This window comes from Alligator sinensis, unplaced genomic scaffold (genome assembly GCF_000455745.1).
Source record: "Alligator sinensis unplaced genomic scaffold, ASM45574v1 scaffold169_1, whole genome shotgun sequence".
NCBI lineage: Eukaryota > Metazoa > Chordata > Crocodylia > Alligatoridae > Alligator > Alligator sinensis.
In genome coordinates this window covers 2,433,889-2,453,953 of record NW_005841924.1, presented here as the reverse complement: position 1 = coordinate 2,453,953, position 20,065 = coordinate 2,433,889, and the positions used below count along the sequence as shown (strand labels likewise).

Sequence of the window (20,065 nt, the reverse complement as noted above, 5' to 3'; positions counted from 1 at the left end):
ACGCCCCCGGGTCCCCTGGCGGACAGCAGCCCCCCAGAGCCGGGGCCGGCTGCAGCCAGAAGGTTCCAAACAGCTGTGCCAGGCTCCAGCATCAGCTCCACACCAGCGCGTGCACCTGCGTGTCGGAGCAGGCGGTGAGGGAGGGGCCTGAGGCAGTGCAGCCCTGGTCTCTCCCCTGCTCCTGGCACAGAGGTGATGGCAGGCTTCCAGAGCCCAGTGCAGCTGTTTGGAGCCAGCCCAGGCTCTGGGCAGCTGCAGCAAGCAAGCAGGGGGCAGGCTCCAAACAGCTGCACTGGGCTCTGGAAGCCTGCCATCACCTCTGTGCCAGGAGCAGGGGAGAGACCAGGGCTGCACTGCCTCAGGCCCCTCCCTTGCTGCCCGCTCCGACGTGCGGGTGCACACGCTGGTGTGGAGCTGATGCCAAGGGGTAGCTGCTGACAGCCACAGAGCCCGGGTTGGGGGGCAGGGGCTTTGGGTGGGGACACAGGGGGGCAGGGGCTTTGGGTGGGGGGCATGGGGCACAAGCAGGGCATCCTACCATGTACCTCTTGCCCTCAATTTGTTTTTCTGCCATGCCAGCACTCCGGCACCTTCCGAGGTAGGCATTGTGGTGTTTTTCGGCACTCCGGCCAAAAAAAGTTGCCTACCCCTGTCCTATACAATCCATCCTGAGAGGACCCAGCTCTACCTGATAGATCCCCCTGCACCATGAAATGCAACTTCTACAACTATGTTCCTAAACTTGTTACAGAGTATTGCTTAAGATTGAGATAAAAGTATCCCTACCTTTTACTGACAAATGCAGGTCTTGGACTCAAATTTCTATCCCTAGTGTTTTCATTTACCATGCCAATACAAATATATTCTTTTTTTTTAGTTTTTATTCAATTCTTTAAATATTGTTTAGGTGAAAATACTCCATTTTATCTAGTTATATATCTTCATAAGTCAAGAAATAAAAAGTCACCCATTAAAAAAGAAAATAAGTACTATGGTCATCATTGTCTGAATGATGACTGAAAACTCCAAGTCAAGTGCAAAAATGTTTTAATATATTAAAACTATAAATATGAAAATATGCATAAACTGATTGCACTGGTCAGAACATATGGTCCTAAGTTATTATTTCCCACATAAAATATGAGAAAACTTTTCACTCATATTTAAAAGGTAAATGATCTTTGTTTTGCACAAAAGATGAGCGTACTAAGTTTACAGCCCTAGATAAAAGGATGTCCAGCACTCAAGCTCACAGTAAAATATTTTCCTAAGCTAGACAAGTGGTTAGGACCACACTCAGATACAAGTGAAATGCAGATACACCTAATTGGCTACAGATCCATTTGACAAAGGAGGATCAATTCTTTCCTCTTCAAAAATCATAATTCATGTAAGAAATTGCCATTGAGAAACAATTTACAAACTACACACATTACTGTAACTACAGCTCTTCAATTATGCTGGCTGTACTCCTAATTGGTTCCACTCGTATTATACATTCCACTCATATGACTCGTATTAATAATGAAGGCATATTCCAAAATAAGCACATACACCAATGCCAAACAGAATAAATATTAAAAGCAATCTTCTATAAATATAACAGGCCGATTCCAACAACAGGAATTAAGGAATGGTTAAAGGGAAGCGCAATGAGATGGCACCTGCATTAACTTTTTGCTTTATTGATGATGATAGAGCAGTGTTCTATAAAGTAATGTTAATTAGCTACTTGATTTGTGATATCTGATATTCTCTTTAATGAGAATTCGTTTACTTTTACCTTGTTTCAAAGTTTTTAAACTATGAGGCAAAGTTATATTACCTATCATTTGAACTTAAAATAGGAAAAAGGGGGGAAAACAAATGTCAATAGTACTATTTTGTTCTTTAAGTATGAACTCCAATCAGGAAAAAGATGCATTATTTAGACCTTATTTACATTACCAAATATTCATATTTTGCATCTTGTATGGCATCCAGCATACCCCTGTTGACTAAATAACTACCTATTACCTTTTTAATTATATATTCTACTCAGTAGCACTTAGGATGCACTGCCAGAGTGAAGGTCAGGGTTCCACATGACTAGATCATTACTTACTGCCCAGTCCAGTGCAGAGGACTGCTGAGAGACTAGACTGCACTTTCTCACACTAGTTTTAGGAAAATCCCTCTAATTAAAATATAGCCTCTGTTTCTTTCATCTCAGTTCAAAGTGCTAGAATACTACCAAGATAAAATTATATATAAACAATTAGTGATCACATCATTTTAATTTCTTTCTTTCCGGAACACAGTGGTCATTACTAAGAATCTTTTGAGTATGTTTTGTAAGCCTCCAAATCAAGATAGGAAGATGTTTTAAGTCCATCAATAACCCCATTAAAAAGTCAAATATAGAATAAAAAGAAAAAACCTCTATGCACAGAGATTCAGCATCAATGGAAGTAAAGAGAAGCATATGACAGCTGCACATAAACTACAAAAATCTTGAATACAAAAAGAATTTCTAACCAATATCACAAAAGATGTATTAAATAGACATACTGCAAATGAAAAACTTAATCATGTATACTGTGTACCCATGATGACCCCCAAAAAATGGAGGCAAGGATTTTTGTGGGTGATATCGTATAAATTATAAAGTTGGTCTAAAGAAAAATATCATTCACAAAAGGTCTTTGCTTCTTATCCTAGTAATTAGTCATCCTAAAACCGGGTCCTTCCAATACAAACAAGTTTCACAATGAATACTGAATATCTACAAGTATCTTAGGAACTTATGCAAATCCTTCTGCATTTATCTTCCACACATTTTTACTTATATATTCTATAGACCAAGTACAGATAGTCAAAAAGCCCACGGCTAAACCAATTCAGTCTTTGCAGGTTAGTCTAAACTGCATAGATTGAACCAATAAGCAAGAGAACAGACATTCATATACCTTTGATTTCAGAAATGCAACCACATGCCTGCAGGAGCCCAAGCCAGAAGCTGGAGGATGCTAGATCACACCATCCTGCTCAGCTTGGGACAAAGTTAGTCCGCCCACCTTGCAAGGGAGGGTTTGTGGGGGAGGTACAAAGCATGCATCCTGAGATTTGGGGGGACTGAGAGTTAACTTGAATCTGGAAGGAGTCTGGGGCAGAAGTTCAATAAACAGATTTAACATAAATCAGTTAAGTCTGACACTACATCCATTAAGGTTTATCAAGTTGCAGCAAGGGAAGTTTAGGTTAGATATTAGGAAAAAACTCTCACTAGGAGGGTAGTAAAGCACTGGAACAGATTACCCAGAGAGGCTATGGAATCTTCATCCTTGAAGGTTTTTAAGACCTACCTAGACAAAGCTTTGGCTGGGGTGATATAGTTGTGGATGGTCCTGCTTTGAGCAGGGGGTTGGACTAGATGACCACCTGAGGTCCCTTCCAACCCTAATTTTCTGATTCTATGATCTTAAACCAGTTTCAGTCATTTTGAAAGCAGTTTATGTGCACTAAATTTCTGGGCTAAGTACGGACCATCAAAAAACCTGAATTGATTCAATCTTTACATGTTTCTCTTAAACTGTGTCGATTGAACCAATAATTAAAAAAAAAGTGAACTGATGTTCACGTTTGAAACCAGAAAGGTAGCCAGACTCCTGCAGAGGCCCATACCAGTAACTGAGGGGTGCTAGAGCACACCTCCCAGCCTGCTGGCCATTGCCAAAGGCACCCAAATGCAGCCAAGCAGGACTCATCCTTGATTGGCTGCCCAGCATATGTCCCCTCAACACCTTGCTGCCACCCCCAGAGGGAACCAGTCCCTCCAGCCCTGCACTGGCCAGATCCCCAGCTTTAGTGGGGTTTCCTCACCCTTGGAAGGGTCTCCCAAGCCCTGCCCCGGGTGCAAATAGAGGATTCTCCCCTTCCCACTCCTCAGTATGGTCCAATAGGGCTTGGCACAGCCCCCACAGGTGGGAGGGGGAACAGTCCCTCCAGCCTAGGGCTGGCAATCCTCCAGCCTCAGTGGGGGTTCTCCACCCCCAGCAGGGATGCATTCCCCATCCTTGCCCCCCACCCCAACCTCTCAGAGGCAAGGGCAGCTGACAAGGAGGTGGGACTAAGGGACCCCAGCCTGCCTTTCTGGGCTGCAGGGGGGAAAAAGCCTGGGGGAGGGGGCTTTCTTCCCTTGCCTTGCAGACCCCAGCTGGGAGTCCAGTGCCTGGCTGGGTGGGTGCATTCCCCTACCCCCTTGCCCCTGGAGGCAAGGGCAGCTGGCAAAGAGGGTGGGACTAAGGTATTTGAAGCTGTGCTCTGTGCTGTGTGGTGTGGAGGGAGCAAAAAGCCCAGCAGAGGTGACTTTTCCTCCCGGGCCATGCAGACTGTGGCTGAGGGTCCCATGTTGAGCTGAGTGGGTATGTTCCCTAACCACCCCACCCCACCCCCAGAATAGCCTTTATCTAATATCTAATTGAATCAGCTTTAGATAAAAGCACCAAAAAGCCCTGCTGAAATGCCCAATCTATACAGATGGTACAGAGCCGTGTAGAACTAATGTGCTGCTGCTTCTGGTAAAGCGCACTTTTTTTTTTTTTTTTTTTTTTAAACGTCTGCAAGCAGCCTAAGAAACAGGTTCAAAATGTTTTCTTCCTCCTTCTACCAACAGATGGAGGTATAATGCCTGAGCTACCCTCTGAAAATAGCATTTATTTAAAAATGTAAATTTCAAAGGAGTTGAACCGATTCAAAGCGAAATATTCAATGCCTTATTTTTGTGCAATGAGTCTAGTTGCCAGAAAACTATATTCTGCAATAATATAATTTAGCAGCATAAAGAAGTACGATAACATTTGGTGTCAGTGCTACAAAATGCCTGAAATTTACATTACCAACCATTAACTGCAAATACTTCATTCACACTGAAACTGCTAACAGACCATAATACTCTAAGAAATACTGCCAAATTATTTTATTTTGACAAATCTGGCCACTGTCATTAAGCACCCTTAACATGAATCCTTCATAAAAGGATACTGAAAATATATACTAATTTTGTCCCTAAAGTATCAGCATGATAGAAGAATCTTGTAGCAAAACAGCTTTTATTTTAAAAATAAAGACCACAAATTATATGGAAAATATAGATATTTTCTATGGAAAGTGTACCCCTGCCAAATAAAATGTTATTTTATGAATACAGATTAATCATCACCATAGATAATGTTATATACAATAACAGGATGCAAAACAAATAAAATTTGAAAAAAGTGAAAACGATTTATAATTTTCCTTTGTAAGGCGTTGATCTCCATCTTATGTAAGACTACTCAACCATGCTCAGCTTCCAAGTCCCATTCCCTTGATACAAAAGAACATCCTTTGTAACCTTTAGTGTTTTGTTACATGAGAAGGAGAAAGAGTATAGTATACATGAGATGTTACTTATTACTGGAACTTCCATATTTCATATCCTGTCAAGAGGGAAACATTTTTTTTATTTAAAAAAATCATCGGAAGACAGACAAACAGGGCAGCACTGCACCGTACCCAAGTAAAGACATTGTTCATATTAGCATTAAGATTTGTTTTTGAGCATGAGCCATAAAGTAAAACATTCACAGTTTATTACAGCTAAACCTTGGCTTGTAAACTGGTACTGAATAAGAATTAAAACTGTGAAGAAGTCCAAGTTTTCCGCATGAAGAAACATAGCTGAACAGAAAAGGGCAACAAATTTTACAGCAGCTGGAAATGCTAGATTTAATTATTGAAGAGAAATCATGCAGAGAAGTTAGCTGCCTAACATGATTTATAACAAATGCGAAGAAAAAGTCATGTGAAATACTCAAAAGCAGGAATAATCAGAACAACAATTCTGTGGATGATGCAAATTTGAGAGCAAAGGCAAAACAATAAAATAATTTAAATGCCACTCATTTTTAATAAGATACTTAAATCCAGGAGGATAGTCATCTATGTGATTTATTTTAAAGAACAGTGGTTTGTATGACTAACAAAATGACTGGGCAGTCAAAGGCAGTCACTACTTTTCAGACTGACTAAATAAAAACAAGAGTCCTGTTTACTGCTACTATTGTATATCCTTCATACTACCCTACACTCCTTAGAATTTGGAATCATTTCTTGGCAATATTGTGCATGGTTTCATAAAATAGTCAGAGGCAGTTAGCTATGCTAGTCTGATGTCAGGCAGACAGCAGGGTAGATTTGCCCCTTTCTGCACTAACTAAATCAGCGGTGTATAGAATAAGCTTTCTTAAGCAAAGGGCTTACTTCATCAGATGCTGTGAAGGGACTGCAGGAAGCAGAGTTGCTAAATAGAAAGCAATGATTAGAATACAAAGGGTAGGAAAGGGAGAAGAAAAAGGAGGATCCACTACTTTATAAAGAAGTGCTGTATAAAGTTCTTTATAAAGAAGAGGCTTCTTTTCATCCCCAGGTTTCATACAGGTAAGTGTGTACCTTAAAGCCAAGAAAGAGCTACTGTCGGAGGAAGGACTGCTTAAAATATTTTATTCTGCCCACTGAGTGGAGATATGGCGGCATGGAATCTGATCAAAACCAAGTCAGGTTATTCAATATTTATCTCAGCTGATACTGAAGAGAGAAATTGAGGGTGCCTTGGGGCTTAAATTGTTTATAGCCCTTGGATACATATTTATATTTACACAAAAATAACCCGTGGTGCCTACCCAAGACTTTTGGTACAGCTACCATAAATTAGAAAACAAAACAAATTAAACAAAATACAAACTTCCCACAACACCAAATCCAATTACCATCAAAAAGTCAACTCTGCAGCAGCCTGCACAAATAGATGTTCTGAGACAGCACAAAACCAGATTTTCAAGGTAATTTATATCAGGAGGACTAGATGCACATGTGTAACTAGTAGGCAGGGCACAAAAGTAAGCAGCAAGGCACCTGAGCAGAATTCCCAGCTCTAACTCGGAAGAAATTCTGAAAATGTTTAAGTGACTTGTATGCACAGGTCCCACCAATATTCAGTGGACCTTCTGGTCCTGAATGTTATTGTTGATATGAATACTTCCATCCTCACTCTATAATCCTAGGTAATTATGGTTGCTGTTTCATAGTATCTCATCTGTAAAATGAGTATGGTATTGCTTCCTAAAGCACATCTGAGGACACAGAGCATATATCCATTTCTTCCATGAATCCTTTATGTATATCAACTGTTGCTTCCTCAAAAAATAATAAAATGTGATTGGGAAATGAGGAGAGTTCAGAAAAAGCATAATAAAAAGGATGGCCATTGTTGTCCATACCTAGTCAAAGAAAGCCTTTTCTTTCTCTCTTGGCTCCTCTCCTGCATGGCTAAAAAGGTATGAACCCTGTTAGAGGAAATGGCTGCTGGCTTCTCCTGCCCCTGTGGGCTAAATATTGGAATTCACATGTAGATAAAATGTCATTCATTAATTCCCATCACCACTCTTGTTCCTGATATCTACTTGCCATCTCACACCAGAAAAAAAAACCTGTGAATACTTGCAATGCAGAAAGAAACATAATAGTGTCCCCATTGTTTTAAGGTACTTGGGATGCTGCAAATAGAGATGTCAGGTGAAAAATGCTTGTTTATATCCAACTCTGAGGTGGGCTCATTCAGCAAAGTGATGCCTACTCTTTGTACAGTACCCATGCCTTTCATTCACTTTATCTCGCATGGTTTCTGCTCTTCCTCCAGTAACCACCATACATTCTATCCAATTATCAGGTTTTTTTAGCAGTCTTTTTTATTATTATTTCTGAAGCCAAATTCTCCAGAAACCAGGCTGAAACAAAGTCTTTCAATGGTGACATTTGACTTCCATTTAGAAAGGAGAAACCTCCATTTCTAAAAAACAAATTTTCTGATTCCTATAATAGTCCCACAGAAAATTTTATTAACTAACAGATAATCCTGGTTCAAAATAGCTCAGATCTATAGGTCTTTTGGATACACTGCAAGACCCTGGCTTTGGGAAGGAGAAAATTTCAGGCAGAATAACACTGAGAATAACGAAGAAGGCTTTGAATAAAGTTTGTTTCTGTTTATTGTTGAATAAAGGTTGCTCTAAAAGAGTTTTATACAGCATCACTAAGAATAAGACAGAGACATTCCGTTTATTGTTTGTAAATGTAAATCAGTTTAAGGAAGGAGAGCAAATTCTTTAAAATGTTAGAACATTATCAGGATCTTCCTCTCCAATTACAGCATCTCCTCACCACACTGGCCCTTCTCCCCTGCCCCCGTAGCTCTGTCACACCCAATTTGAACCAGCTTCTCTTCCTAGCTTTATATATGTGTGAACAAAGACTGACAATCTTAAATGCAGTGGCTCTAAGTGACCATAAGAAATCAACCAATGTGACTAAACAATGCTATTGGACTAACCCACTTTGCACAACAGATCTCAGCTTTTCATTTCTGAGACATATATGTATAAACTATTAGTGATATTTATAAATGTATATTAATATTTTTTTCTCCCTCTCTCACACACGCATCACATAAATGGAAAGGCTAAGGACTGTTGTGGCAAAGTTCATTAGTGCAGTAGCATCGTGCCTGCAGAAAGTTTTATTTCAACTGTGTGCATCTGGTTTACTTTGCTAGTGCTGTAGCAGACCAGATTCACCACCCCGCCCCCCACCCCACTTCATTTTCCTATCTGCTACAGCACTAGCAAAGTTAACCAGACATTAAAACATTTGAAAATCAAACCGTGACATAAATTTGACAAGCCATGCAGAGATTTCTGAACACTAAGTAGACTGGGGGGGGGGAAGGGTGTCTAATAAGAGAGGCTAATTATTCTCCCTTCCATAAAAAAGCCACAACATTCATTGCAGTCTATCTAGAAGTCACTTATCTCTAACAACATATTTGGCATTTGATTGTTTTAAAAGTTCCAAGAGCTATATATCATTATTTTTACACATCAACAAATATGATGCTACAGAATTAGATTTTCCAAACATTTTCCAGCAGCAGACACACAGCAACACAACTAAACTTGATAAACAAAACAGAACTGTTTCTTATTTCAGTAACTTAGTATCTGTTTAAGTTCAAACTGACACAAGTTAAACCCCTTGAGCGGTCATACTGAGATAGAGATTCAAAGCAGCATCTGCTTAAAGAAGTGTCAATCAGCTTCCATCCTAGAGAGTTCAGGCATAAGCAACACACAAAGCTATAATAAAAAGTTCTTGTTCAGCGTACGTTCCTGCCAAACACCATAAAAAACTGTTTTGAGAATGAAATAATGTTAATTGTGAAGTGTATCCATTCATATCCCATATTTACATGACAAGGCCCAATGCTTCACAATTTTTTTCTTAGTCTGCAGCTAAAGGAAAAAAAGTGAGCTGTTCATCTAATCAATGATATCATGTCATGGACAGAGCTTCTGCATAAATCCAGAACGTGAGATGTCAAGCATGTCCCACTCCAATGATTATCAGGCAATGAACTAAAAAGATGCACTTTTCATCTCCACAGGACTGTCGCCAAACCCTTGATGCCTTGATGCAATAAATGAAACATGCCTGCTATTTCACCACCACAAAATGGTACTGTAGATATCTTACAACATCTCTGTTTGCAGGAGGGGGTAACTAGCTCTAGATGAAGTGCAGATATGTTATTAAACAACGCACAGCTTGAATCCTGGGGCCAACACAGATGACCTTTAAAACATAAGCACTGTCTAAGACAAATATGCTTTCATCTTTGTATTTTTTTCAAGTAAAGATTTAAGAGAAAAATAGTTTAGAAATACATTAAAAACACAAGCATGCCTTCATACACTAAATGTTTCATTTTAAAAACAAAACACAAGCAATGCAGCATATTAGAATAAAGACTTAATCCCTTTAAAATAGAATACCAATGAATTCAAAGAGATTTCACTAGCTTCATTTTAAACAATCAAATAAGGTCATACACGCACAAAGGAACTCTGTTAACCAGCTGATGCTCAAAACTGTGGGCTTGGTTAAACAGGAGTTACCAATAAGATTGGATTTTTTTAATAGTTCAGTGAAAATACATATCTATATTTTATTTTAAAATTCCCCTGGAGTCATGAAAATACCAGCCTCACAAAACTATGTTGTGTCATGTGAAACATAATGAAACAAATTAAAAACTAACTATGACAAAATTAAGTGAAACAGTAAACAAGCCATATAATAGTAAAAATTAGACAATTTCTGTTTTGATATAATAGCTGCGGTAAGATCTCTCTAGTAAGGATTTTGAATATGAGTTTTAGCTTGATATATGATACTTTAGTAAAATAGCCATAATGCCACAAAGCTTCATTAATAGTAAATGCTATAATCATGTTGGCTTTCTCCCCTGCTCTCCAACCTTTTTCTCTTGTAGATTCTACAAAGTACTAGGCAATCCCCCACATCCCCATTCTTCCACTGAAGTCATCAGAGGGACACATCTACTCCACAGCAATGGCATGTCCAAGCTGGGACACTACTGAGCACACCCCATGTACCCACTCCTACAAGCACACCCCAGACTTAGAAATATGTCTGTGAAGTTACCATATGGCACCTTTCTGTACCTGTTGTGCAGATTCCAGTATCCAACATGCCTGAAAACAGGGACTGGGAATGACCAGAGGTCTCCTCAGTGGCATACTTCCAAGTCTAAGGCATGCCTGCAGATGTAGGTGGCAGGACGCAGGACACATCTGAGGCTATCCTAGCCAGGGAGCACCACCCCAAGACATGTAGACATGCCCTGAGTTCAGGATACCTTGCATCTCCCAGGTGTGCTCAGTGCCTTGCAGTACTGAACCTTTAATTACTAAAGCATGCGTTTTGCATTGGCATCTGCCAGAACTGCCATTCTCTTCAAGATTTCTGACTTCTTACCTCAAATTCAGCATGTCTGTGAATATCCTCTGCTCTCTGTCTGCTCAAGATAAATTCTGCTTCATTTGCCACTCTAACTAAGTGGTCCTTCATAGTTTGGCTTAACAATCTATGGGCACAAAATATTTAAAAATTAGTGGTTATGAATTCAGAAAAATCAAGAAAATATCATTTATATACAATTCTTTGAGGGCTGCTCCAGAATACTGACCTGTTACATTAAAAAAAAATATCTGCAAACACAAATAATTTTCCAGCAACCTAATGAAAATGCATCAAAAAGTAAAGACAGTACTAAAAAGCATATGATCGTTACCATTTAATGTGACAAAAGGCAAGGTTGAGGTGCATCAGACTGAATCAGAGGTGACTGTTTGTAAAACATGAGGAAATACCTCTTTCATATGCCTGCACACCCCAAAATGTCATTGCAAATAGTTATAAAGCAACTGTTTTAAACATGTAACATACATGTGTGCATATATGTAGTTTCAATAACTGATGAAAGGTTTGTGAAATGCACTGCAAAACAATGTTTCCTTCTCCACTGTAATAGCAATTCTACACTGTGATATATCAAGTAATATTTTAATGATTGCAAAACATGCCCAAACTCACAAACTCAATGCTAAGTTACAGAGCTGTTCCAGTTTTATAGTAAATAAGACTGTAATTCAATCTAGAATTTCTGAGGTCTTTAAGACCACAGCTTGAGCAGTCTATGAATGGCAGCATAGCTGATGGTTTGAAATACAGTCCAATTATTCAGCAAGTTCACAAACAAATTATTTTTAAATTACTAAAATTATGGTTTCTAAAGTTAAAATTGAGCTGACATGCAAATAGTGCAAGAGAAGCACAATACTATAAAAGCATTAAAAATCTCAAGCCAGAAGAAAATATGGCTGATTTTTGTTCCTAAAATACTTTATACTATACTAAATAATAAAACACACTTAGTACAGTTTTGGATTTATAGGGGTAATTTAAGGTTGGAGATTGGGAAGAACTCTCTAACCAGTAGTTAAGCAATGAAACAGGCTACTTAGAGATATTGTAGAATCTCCACCCTTGGCAATTTTCATGAGCGGGTTAGACAGAACCTTGACTGGGATAATTTAGTCAGGGAAGGTTCTGTCTTAAGCAGGGGGATGGACTAGTTCATGAGGACCTATACACCCCTATTTTCTCATGACCCTAAAACAGCAATAAAACTGTCAAACTTGTAGGCAAATACTACCTTTCTAAGAGCTTGTATATCTTATGAAAATTCATGTACTCTAGCTACACAAGTGTTCCCCGTTTTTCTTACCCTCTGTCCCCTTTTTGAATATTATGTTCTAGATATGGCATAAATGTTTCTATCTATGCAACCTTTGACATGACATCTAGCAGTCTAGTATGGCACCTTCTGCATACGCTTATTCTTTGAAAAGGTCTGTCATACAGGCAAAGGGCACTTTAATTCTGCCCTCTCACTGAAATCCTCTTCCTTTCAGAACTTGCTCTGTCATTTTAAACTTCATCTCTTCCAACAAACTTCATCCAAACTTCCAACACTATCCACTCTTAAAATTATCACAGAAAATGATACACTTTAATCAAACATTTATTTGAGAACACTCTAAAGGAGATACAAATGAACCTATGAACCACCATGCAGGAATTACAGTTCTACTTTATTTTATGGTCCCTCTTTCTCTCTTTCTGATACCTGCTTTGCTAATCTAACAAATGTCTCTCCAACTATTGTTGAGGAATACACTACAGCAATAGGACCTGCCTATTCCTTAAGATCTTTTTTCTTCCTCATCCCATTCAGATGTGCTGTGCTTAATAATAATATCTTGTAAGCTCATGTTAAAACATATTTTCTTCTATTCTAATATAACTTATCAGTGCATCCATTACTGCCATTTAAAACCAAGAGCTATAGATATAAGTCATATACTTACACTTGCTCACCATTTTATGGCAGCACAAAGGACTGGGCAAACAGATATCCATGCCCCTTGTGCCAATTCTGTGCCCAGAATCTGTGGCCACAACACAAATGGTATCAATTTGTGCTGATATTCTGTAGCACATGCTTGTTTGCTTTAAGATGGGAAAGTGCAGGCAGCTTGGAGCTGCCCAAGCTCTCCAGCCACCCGAGGAAGGCACTCCCTTGGCACTGCCTAGGTTGCCCCATATGGAATATCCTGAGCGTGCTTCTCTACAAAAGGGGAAACCTGAGGTTTCCTTGTTTGTAAAGATGCATGCCTAGACTAGGGCACCTCTCTGCAAACAGGGAAACTGAGTTTCCCTACTAGTACAGGGAGTGCCCAGGGATTCCCCAGGCACAGCTCTGCTAGTGGGAAAACTTGGAGTTCCCCCATTTTCAGAGAGACACCCCAAGTGTTGTCCCTCAGGATCAGCCCCTGACACATCCCAGCACAACTATTCCACTTCATTTGGCAACATTTGTTTATACCCTGAGAGAACACCTCCACAGGCAGAAGACATCAGCAGGTAGCAGGAGCCAGCTAGAGAAGTCACAGATGAAGAGGGCTGATAAGCCCTGAAAGAAGGAAAAAGAACAAAACAATGGAAAGCCTCAGAGACGAGCTTAGCTTCATAGTGCTTAGAGTCAGAAGGGACCTAAATGTATCATCAGGTCCGACCCCCCGTCCCAGGCACGAACGAGTGCTGGTGTCATAACACCCCAGCCAAGTATCTGTCCAGCCTCCTCTTGAAGACCCCCAAGGTAGGAGAGAGCACCACCTCACTTGAGAGTCCATTCCAGAGCCTGGCAGCCCTAACTGTAAAGTAATGTCTCCTGATGTCCAGCCTGAACCTTCTCTCTAACAATTTGTGGCCATTATTCCTAGTAACCCTGGTGGTGCCTCACCCAATTTCCACTGGTGCCCCCTGGTGAGTTTGTAAACAGCCACTAGATCCCCTCTCAGACTAGACTGTGGAGGGCAGTGACAGCTGTTTTGCATTATTCTGTCCACTATTTATATGATAATAAAAAAGGCCTGACTTTACCTCCCCAGCTGGGTAATATATCTACACATTTAGAACTACATATACAACCACACTCTCTCAATTAGAAATTTAAATTTTAAGTGTAAAGTGCTTATTTAAAAGAAGTCATCTTGCACTGTTCCTCACCATCATATGTTAGGTAACAAAAGGTGATAGTCCCAATAACATTACAGAGATAACTCAGCCAGGGCTATGTAATCCAAAGGTGTTGGGGGGGGGTGGTAGGGGGAGAGTTAATTAATGCTTAATTTCCCCCCCCCCTAATTCAGGGAAAATTAAATCATAGATGTGCTAATGAGGGCATGGATAATTTATAAATGATTCTGTTGAATGTTTGGAAAGAATAAATGTATACCCTATTATAACAGTATAATGGGTAAGAACATTTGCCCAGTTAAAACTTTATCACTGGATATTCAGTAGCCAAAAAACTCAGCTTAACTTTCAGATCAAACATGGAAACCTGTAAAGTTTGCTGCTAGAAAGATCTCTACCTTCTTTAGCAGTGTATTTATTAAATGGACCCCACTGTTATGGGTCAGTGGTAAAATCCTTGTCTACAACGTGGGTGACCTGGGTTCCATTCCCAGACACGCAGACTCAATATGGCCTTCGGATTCTGTCTCAATGGTATAAGGGCTGATTAAAGGTCTGGCCAGCTTCCACTCCACCTTACTTCTGCCTAGGCGTATGTGTCAAACATCTGGGTGACCTCTCATGCACATACCATGATCCAGAAGGATCAATGGTTGCTTACTAAGATTAAATGGACATTTTGTCATGTTGGCTTTGGAAATCAGTACAGAACAATCAAAGAATAAGACAATTTTGGAGTCACTTTTCAGACCAGACCTGTATTTTAATTATTACCAGAATCTTTTACTTCTAAAGTCACTTGGTACAATGGATAATGCTGCACAAAGCACAACAATTTTCCCTGTGCATGTTTTTATTATATTCAAAATGAGTCTTAGATCTTAGCAGTCACAATATTCAAATCTCACAGTTGTAAATAAAACTTTTTTTTTCATAAATAAAGCACCGCACTAAAATATACTGGAGTTTTAAAATAAAAGTCTCAGGAAAATATGCCGTTTCAATTTAAGGTGTCTGACTACACCAAAATATTCTGGACACAAAAAATCTAAGTAAGCAGATGTGACTAGAATTCAGTATTACAAAGCACTCGACAAAAAACACCGTAGGTATTTCAGTCATTATCCGTTACATAATTTTAAGATGCTTTTGTGCACCTGAATCACTCAAACATTTACTACTTCTTCCTCATTTTTACCCACCTCTCTTCTGATAACTCTTAGCTTCTAAACATACAAGTGTATACACAGCAGCTGAGGAAGGTGAGTGGCAGTTCACTTAGCATGATGAGAGAAAATGAATGAAAATGTGTATGCAGGAAAAGAAATGAATGAAAGAGTACAAGGCAAGGGAGTAAAAGAATAAAGGAATAGAGAGTGGCAGATGAAATGGAAAAAGATGAGGAAAGAAGTGGGGTTAAATGGATAAGAGGGAAAGAAATAAAGACAGGTTAATAATACACAAAAACCCCAGAAATAATAGCAAGAGAGAAAGAGAAAATGGGAAGTGTTAAAAATTAAATTAGGAAGAGCTTGACCTGAAGAAACAAGACAGAAAATGAAGTAAAGGACTTGTGATAAGGAAAAGCATTAAAGGGGTCACTGATAGGTAGGCATGTTTTTCTACCACTCTTCTATATATATGCCCTGATTTCCACTGCAAGAAGCTGTCAGAAAGAAGGGGGGAAGGAGGAGGTAATTTCTTTTCCTCCTTTCACTCCAGTTTCTAGTACCCTTCCTTCCTGACCCATCTCTGTGATTACAGCTACTAGTTGTTCATGTGCACCCTTATACCTAAAAAAGATTTATGTTCCAACCGTTTCATTAGTCAAATGCACTGTCTACATACATCCTCATTTCTAGTATGTGCTATAAACACAGAAACATTGTGGAGAATAATGTCTATCAGGGCAACTGATCTTTCACTGCAGTTGCTCTCTCCCTGATTCACGAATTCACAGCTTTAAACAAATGAAGAGAGCAGACAAGCAACATGGATATGCAGAGGCAATATGCTCTCAGCAAACAACTGTTATTGATAAATAATCTTTCTGTTTTTCTTCCAGTAGTCTTAGAATATCCTTGTTATTGGGAATTTAATGCCCAAGAAGGCAAAATGAAGAGTTCTAGGTGAATTAGGTTTGTTCTAGTGCCAAACAACTGCATCAGTTCCAGATCTGGTGGCAACAAAGTATTAGAAGTACTTATAATTTTGCTCCCCCAAATCTTACTCAGCAAGGGAGAAACTGCTTAAAACCTATATAGAGATTCAGTGAGCAGTTTCACCAAATACTCTAGCAAAGGCAGAAAAAAGAAAAAAAAAAAAAGGCCTGAGGAAATAAGAACAAACTAGTGGTCTGAAACAATGGAAACGAGCATTGGCCAGAAGTTAAGGCTAGAATGGGTACTCTTTTCTTAGACAGTGGACAGACATAACGCTTGAACTGTCCCAAGAATGTCACTGATTGGGAACTGGTTCACAAGTGTCCCTGAACAGAAGTGTCCACACACATGCTGCGAAGGGTTCTAAATAGAACCCTCACCTTTCAGAGTGCCAAAATGCCACCATGGGGTGATAGAGTACCCCGACCATCATGCCTTTCTAGGGGTCAGTGCCTAGAGTCTTTCCCAGAATCCCCCTAGAGCAGGGGTGGGCAAAATGCAGCCCAGGGGCCAAAGGCAGCCTGCCAGGCCATTCTATCCAGCCCGCAGGGCCCTTAAAAAATTTAGAAAATTAATATTTATCTGCCCTGGGCTGCCTGTTATGCGGCCCCCGATGGCTTGTCAAGACTCAGTAAGCGGCCCTCTGCCCATAATAATTGCCCGCCCCTGTCCTAGAGGGAGGAGAAGACCCAGATGAGAGTAAAAGGTTACAGTGGAGGGGTGGCCAGGTGTTGGGTGGGACTCATGCTTCTCAGGAAGCTGGGTGCTCTGCCTCCTCCTCAAAAACTCCCTAGTTGTTCCAACTCCCATGTGCAGCGTAGAAACCAGGGAAGAGCTGGCTGCAAGCATAAAGCACAGAGAAGGAGCAATTACCAATTAATGAGCTAATTCTCTTCACATTGAGCATATGACAGCCATTTTGATCTACTAAATGTCCATTTTACAGTGGCTCTGTTCCCCAACCCCACAACCCAGCAAGTGACATGTGTTTACTGTTACAGGCACACCCACACACCCACCCACCCCAAGCAGGAGCCATGATGGCCACTCCTCTCCCAAAACCTAGCTACCCCTCCACCCCAAATAAGCCTGAGATCACTAGCAGGGAAGTGAAAACAACACAGAGGTTTTATGCTTCCCCAACCCTGAAGACTGTGGTCTCTCTCTGTCTTTGGCCAGAAGAGTCCTGGTAGCATCCCAGAGCAGCCGCCTGGGCTTGGCAGGGAGCTGGGGGCTGACGGGCAGCACAGTTTGGTATGCCTGGAGGACAGACCGGACACTAGGCATGGAATTATCTGTATCTGCACATCACATTGAACCGGTTCAAGAAGACCCAGCTCAAAACAGTACTCGAGTTTCCCCATGTGCAAAAGAGAAATGCTTTAAGAGGGCAGCAACTGGCACATTCTAATTGTATGCGAATGAAATGAGAATATATCAAGTGCAGCAAAAGCACTCCAACTTTTAACACTCTCTTCATCCAGGATTAAAGTTTGCTGCATTTGAATCATTCTCAGCTTGCTCACACACAATTAGAACTACCGGCTGCAGCCCCTTTAAAATTTTCTCCTTTTGAAGAGGCTCCAAGAGCTCATGTATCCACACATACGGTCAACACCCCTAGAGGAATATTACAAAAATAAAAGAAAAAAAACTTCAAGCAAGGAATCCTAACAACTTTGTGAGGCTAAGATTTAAACTTATGGCAAAAAAGATTCATGTGCTTGAAAGAATACCTTCAGGACAACTCATAAAACCATTCTTTTAAGATTCCCATAGCATTAAGATCACTGCAAAGAAGTCAATAGTTTTTGCCACAGCTATCTTGACCAAGCAATTATCCCAAGCCATTTAGTGGTATATAAAGCAATTATTTTTGAAAGTCCTGGAGCACTGCAGGGTGAGTGAAATCTATTACACTGTGTACTGGGCACAGTGAAATCAGAAACTTGGGCAACCCCATAAAAAAGCATTGTTTCAATAGGATCATATGTAACAGACAGCAAACTTAAGAGGAACAGATCGCAAATGCTCCTCTTTTCAAGCTCAAACTCCCGAAACAAAGTGTCTAATAGAAGACACTTGACTTGAGAAGTGGCATCTGACAAATGCAGAATTCAGGCTACCAATCTGAGAAGCTTCAGGTGGACACTCTCATACCAACCCAGAGACAAAAAATCTGGCAACTGGGAAATAAAGCTTGTGATGCCCTCATTGGAGCCAGGATATTGGAAAGGAAAAGAAGATCTTCCCTGGATTGTTTGCAGCATCTCAGCTCCATCTTGATCGTCTTCCAGAAAGACATCTGACTCAGTGGAATTGTGGAGATAGCTAGAACTCTAGTCCCAAACAGAGCCCACTTTAGAAAAGAACTGAAAAAATATAGCGCTATTTAAACAAAAGACATGAGCTTGCTTCATTTGTAGGACATATAATGCAATATAGAGACCTTGATAGATCATGTGTGCTGTTGTATGGCAAAATCTACTCAAAGAATCTACCATGGCATTGTTTTTCTCTGACAAATGAGTCTTTAGTACACACTAAAGAGGTGGCCCATTGAGGGCCTGGCAGGTTGGATGGAGAGGCTCTGCAGGCCAAATCTGGCCAGCAGGATGGATGTTTAACACCCCTGCTTTAGAAGGAGAGCATATGAACAGGGTATACCAACAACAATTGATCCCCTGTTCATACACCCTCCCTGACTTCCAGAAATTTCAGAGGGACGGTACACTCTCAAGAGCAGATGTCTAGATTAAACTTGAAAGTTGCTTTAATACATTACTGTAGTATTGTCCAAACAAGTTCAGGCATGTTTGTATTCAATCAAAAGAGGGAAAGCCTTGTGAGCCTGACACAGAGCTCAGCCGCAGTACACCATTTTCTTTATGGAACACTTCTTATGGAGGATTAACCATTTGGCCTATACTTTAACAATTCCCTAGGTCATAGTTGGGACTAAGAGGAATGCCCTCTAGTTTATACCAAGGAGGTGGTGGTACAAATGAACAAAAAGTCCTGCTCAGAATTTCACCTGCAAATAAAAAGTTTCAAATCGCCTACGATGATGACAAAACCATATGCAGAGTGGAACTTCAAGCAATAACCCCATCTGTCATCTGAGACCATTACTATAGAGAAGGAAGTTTGCTAGAGATGTGCATCCTTAGACAACTCAAAATATTTTTGTGTAAATGGCAGACACACTGTGGCTTAAGTGTTCATAGTGACACAAAAGGACTGAACCCTCAAATATATCCTGGTGAAAAGCAGCTCCCTGCTGCACTGGTAAAGAACCGTTTTCTGTCAAGAGCATTTATGTTGCTATGGAATCCTTTGCATTTAAGTAGTCCAGGGTTCATTATTCCTTTAGTGCAGGGATGCAAGTTTCCTTATTATACAAAGAGCTAAGAACCAGACTATTTGCATACTTTACTGTAGGCCGAAGTCTAGATACAGATTTCTGAGGCAGAGCAAGGTATAACAGCAAAACTGGGTTGGTCTTTCTGCATTTTTGTAAAGAAGGTATGGAAGGGTAATAGATATTCTGTTGAGTATATTTAGAGAGGTATTATTGTTATTATTTAGATTTATATCCCACTCTATCCAGAAAGTCTACTGACTGCCAGGTTTCTTGTTAGGAGTCTGTTCTACAGACAAAAGACGGATCCTATGGAAATTTCCAAATGGTTGGATACAAAGAACAGTTCTACCTTTTGTCATTAGTCGATGATGCTAGATTTACCAACTGGATAACACTGTGACAAGCAGATCCCCAAAGCCAGTCCCGGGTTTACACACTCCTGAGACCTACTAAACGGTCCTGCAGAGAGTCGTCACATCAGCAGATGCATGCAAGGCTCTTT

The 20,065-nt window shown here is 40.2% G+C and overlaps 1 protein-coding gene across 1 annotated transcript in view; it reads right to left on the bottom strand.

Moving 5' to 3' along the window:
• Positions 1-20,065, bottom strand: part of LRBA (LPS responsive beige-like anchor protein) — a 621,066-nt gene that overhangs the window by 365,962 nt on the left and 235,039 nt on the right. The window contains 1 exon segment of the mRNA XM_025198536.1: positions 10,912-11,020. Within this exon segment, the coding sequence (XP_025054321.1) occupies positions 10,912-11,020 (109 nt within the window).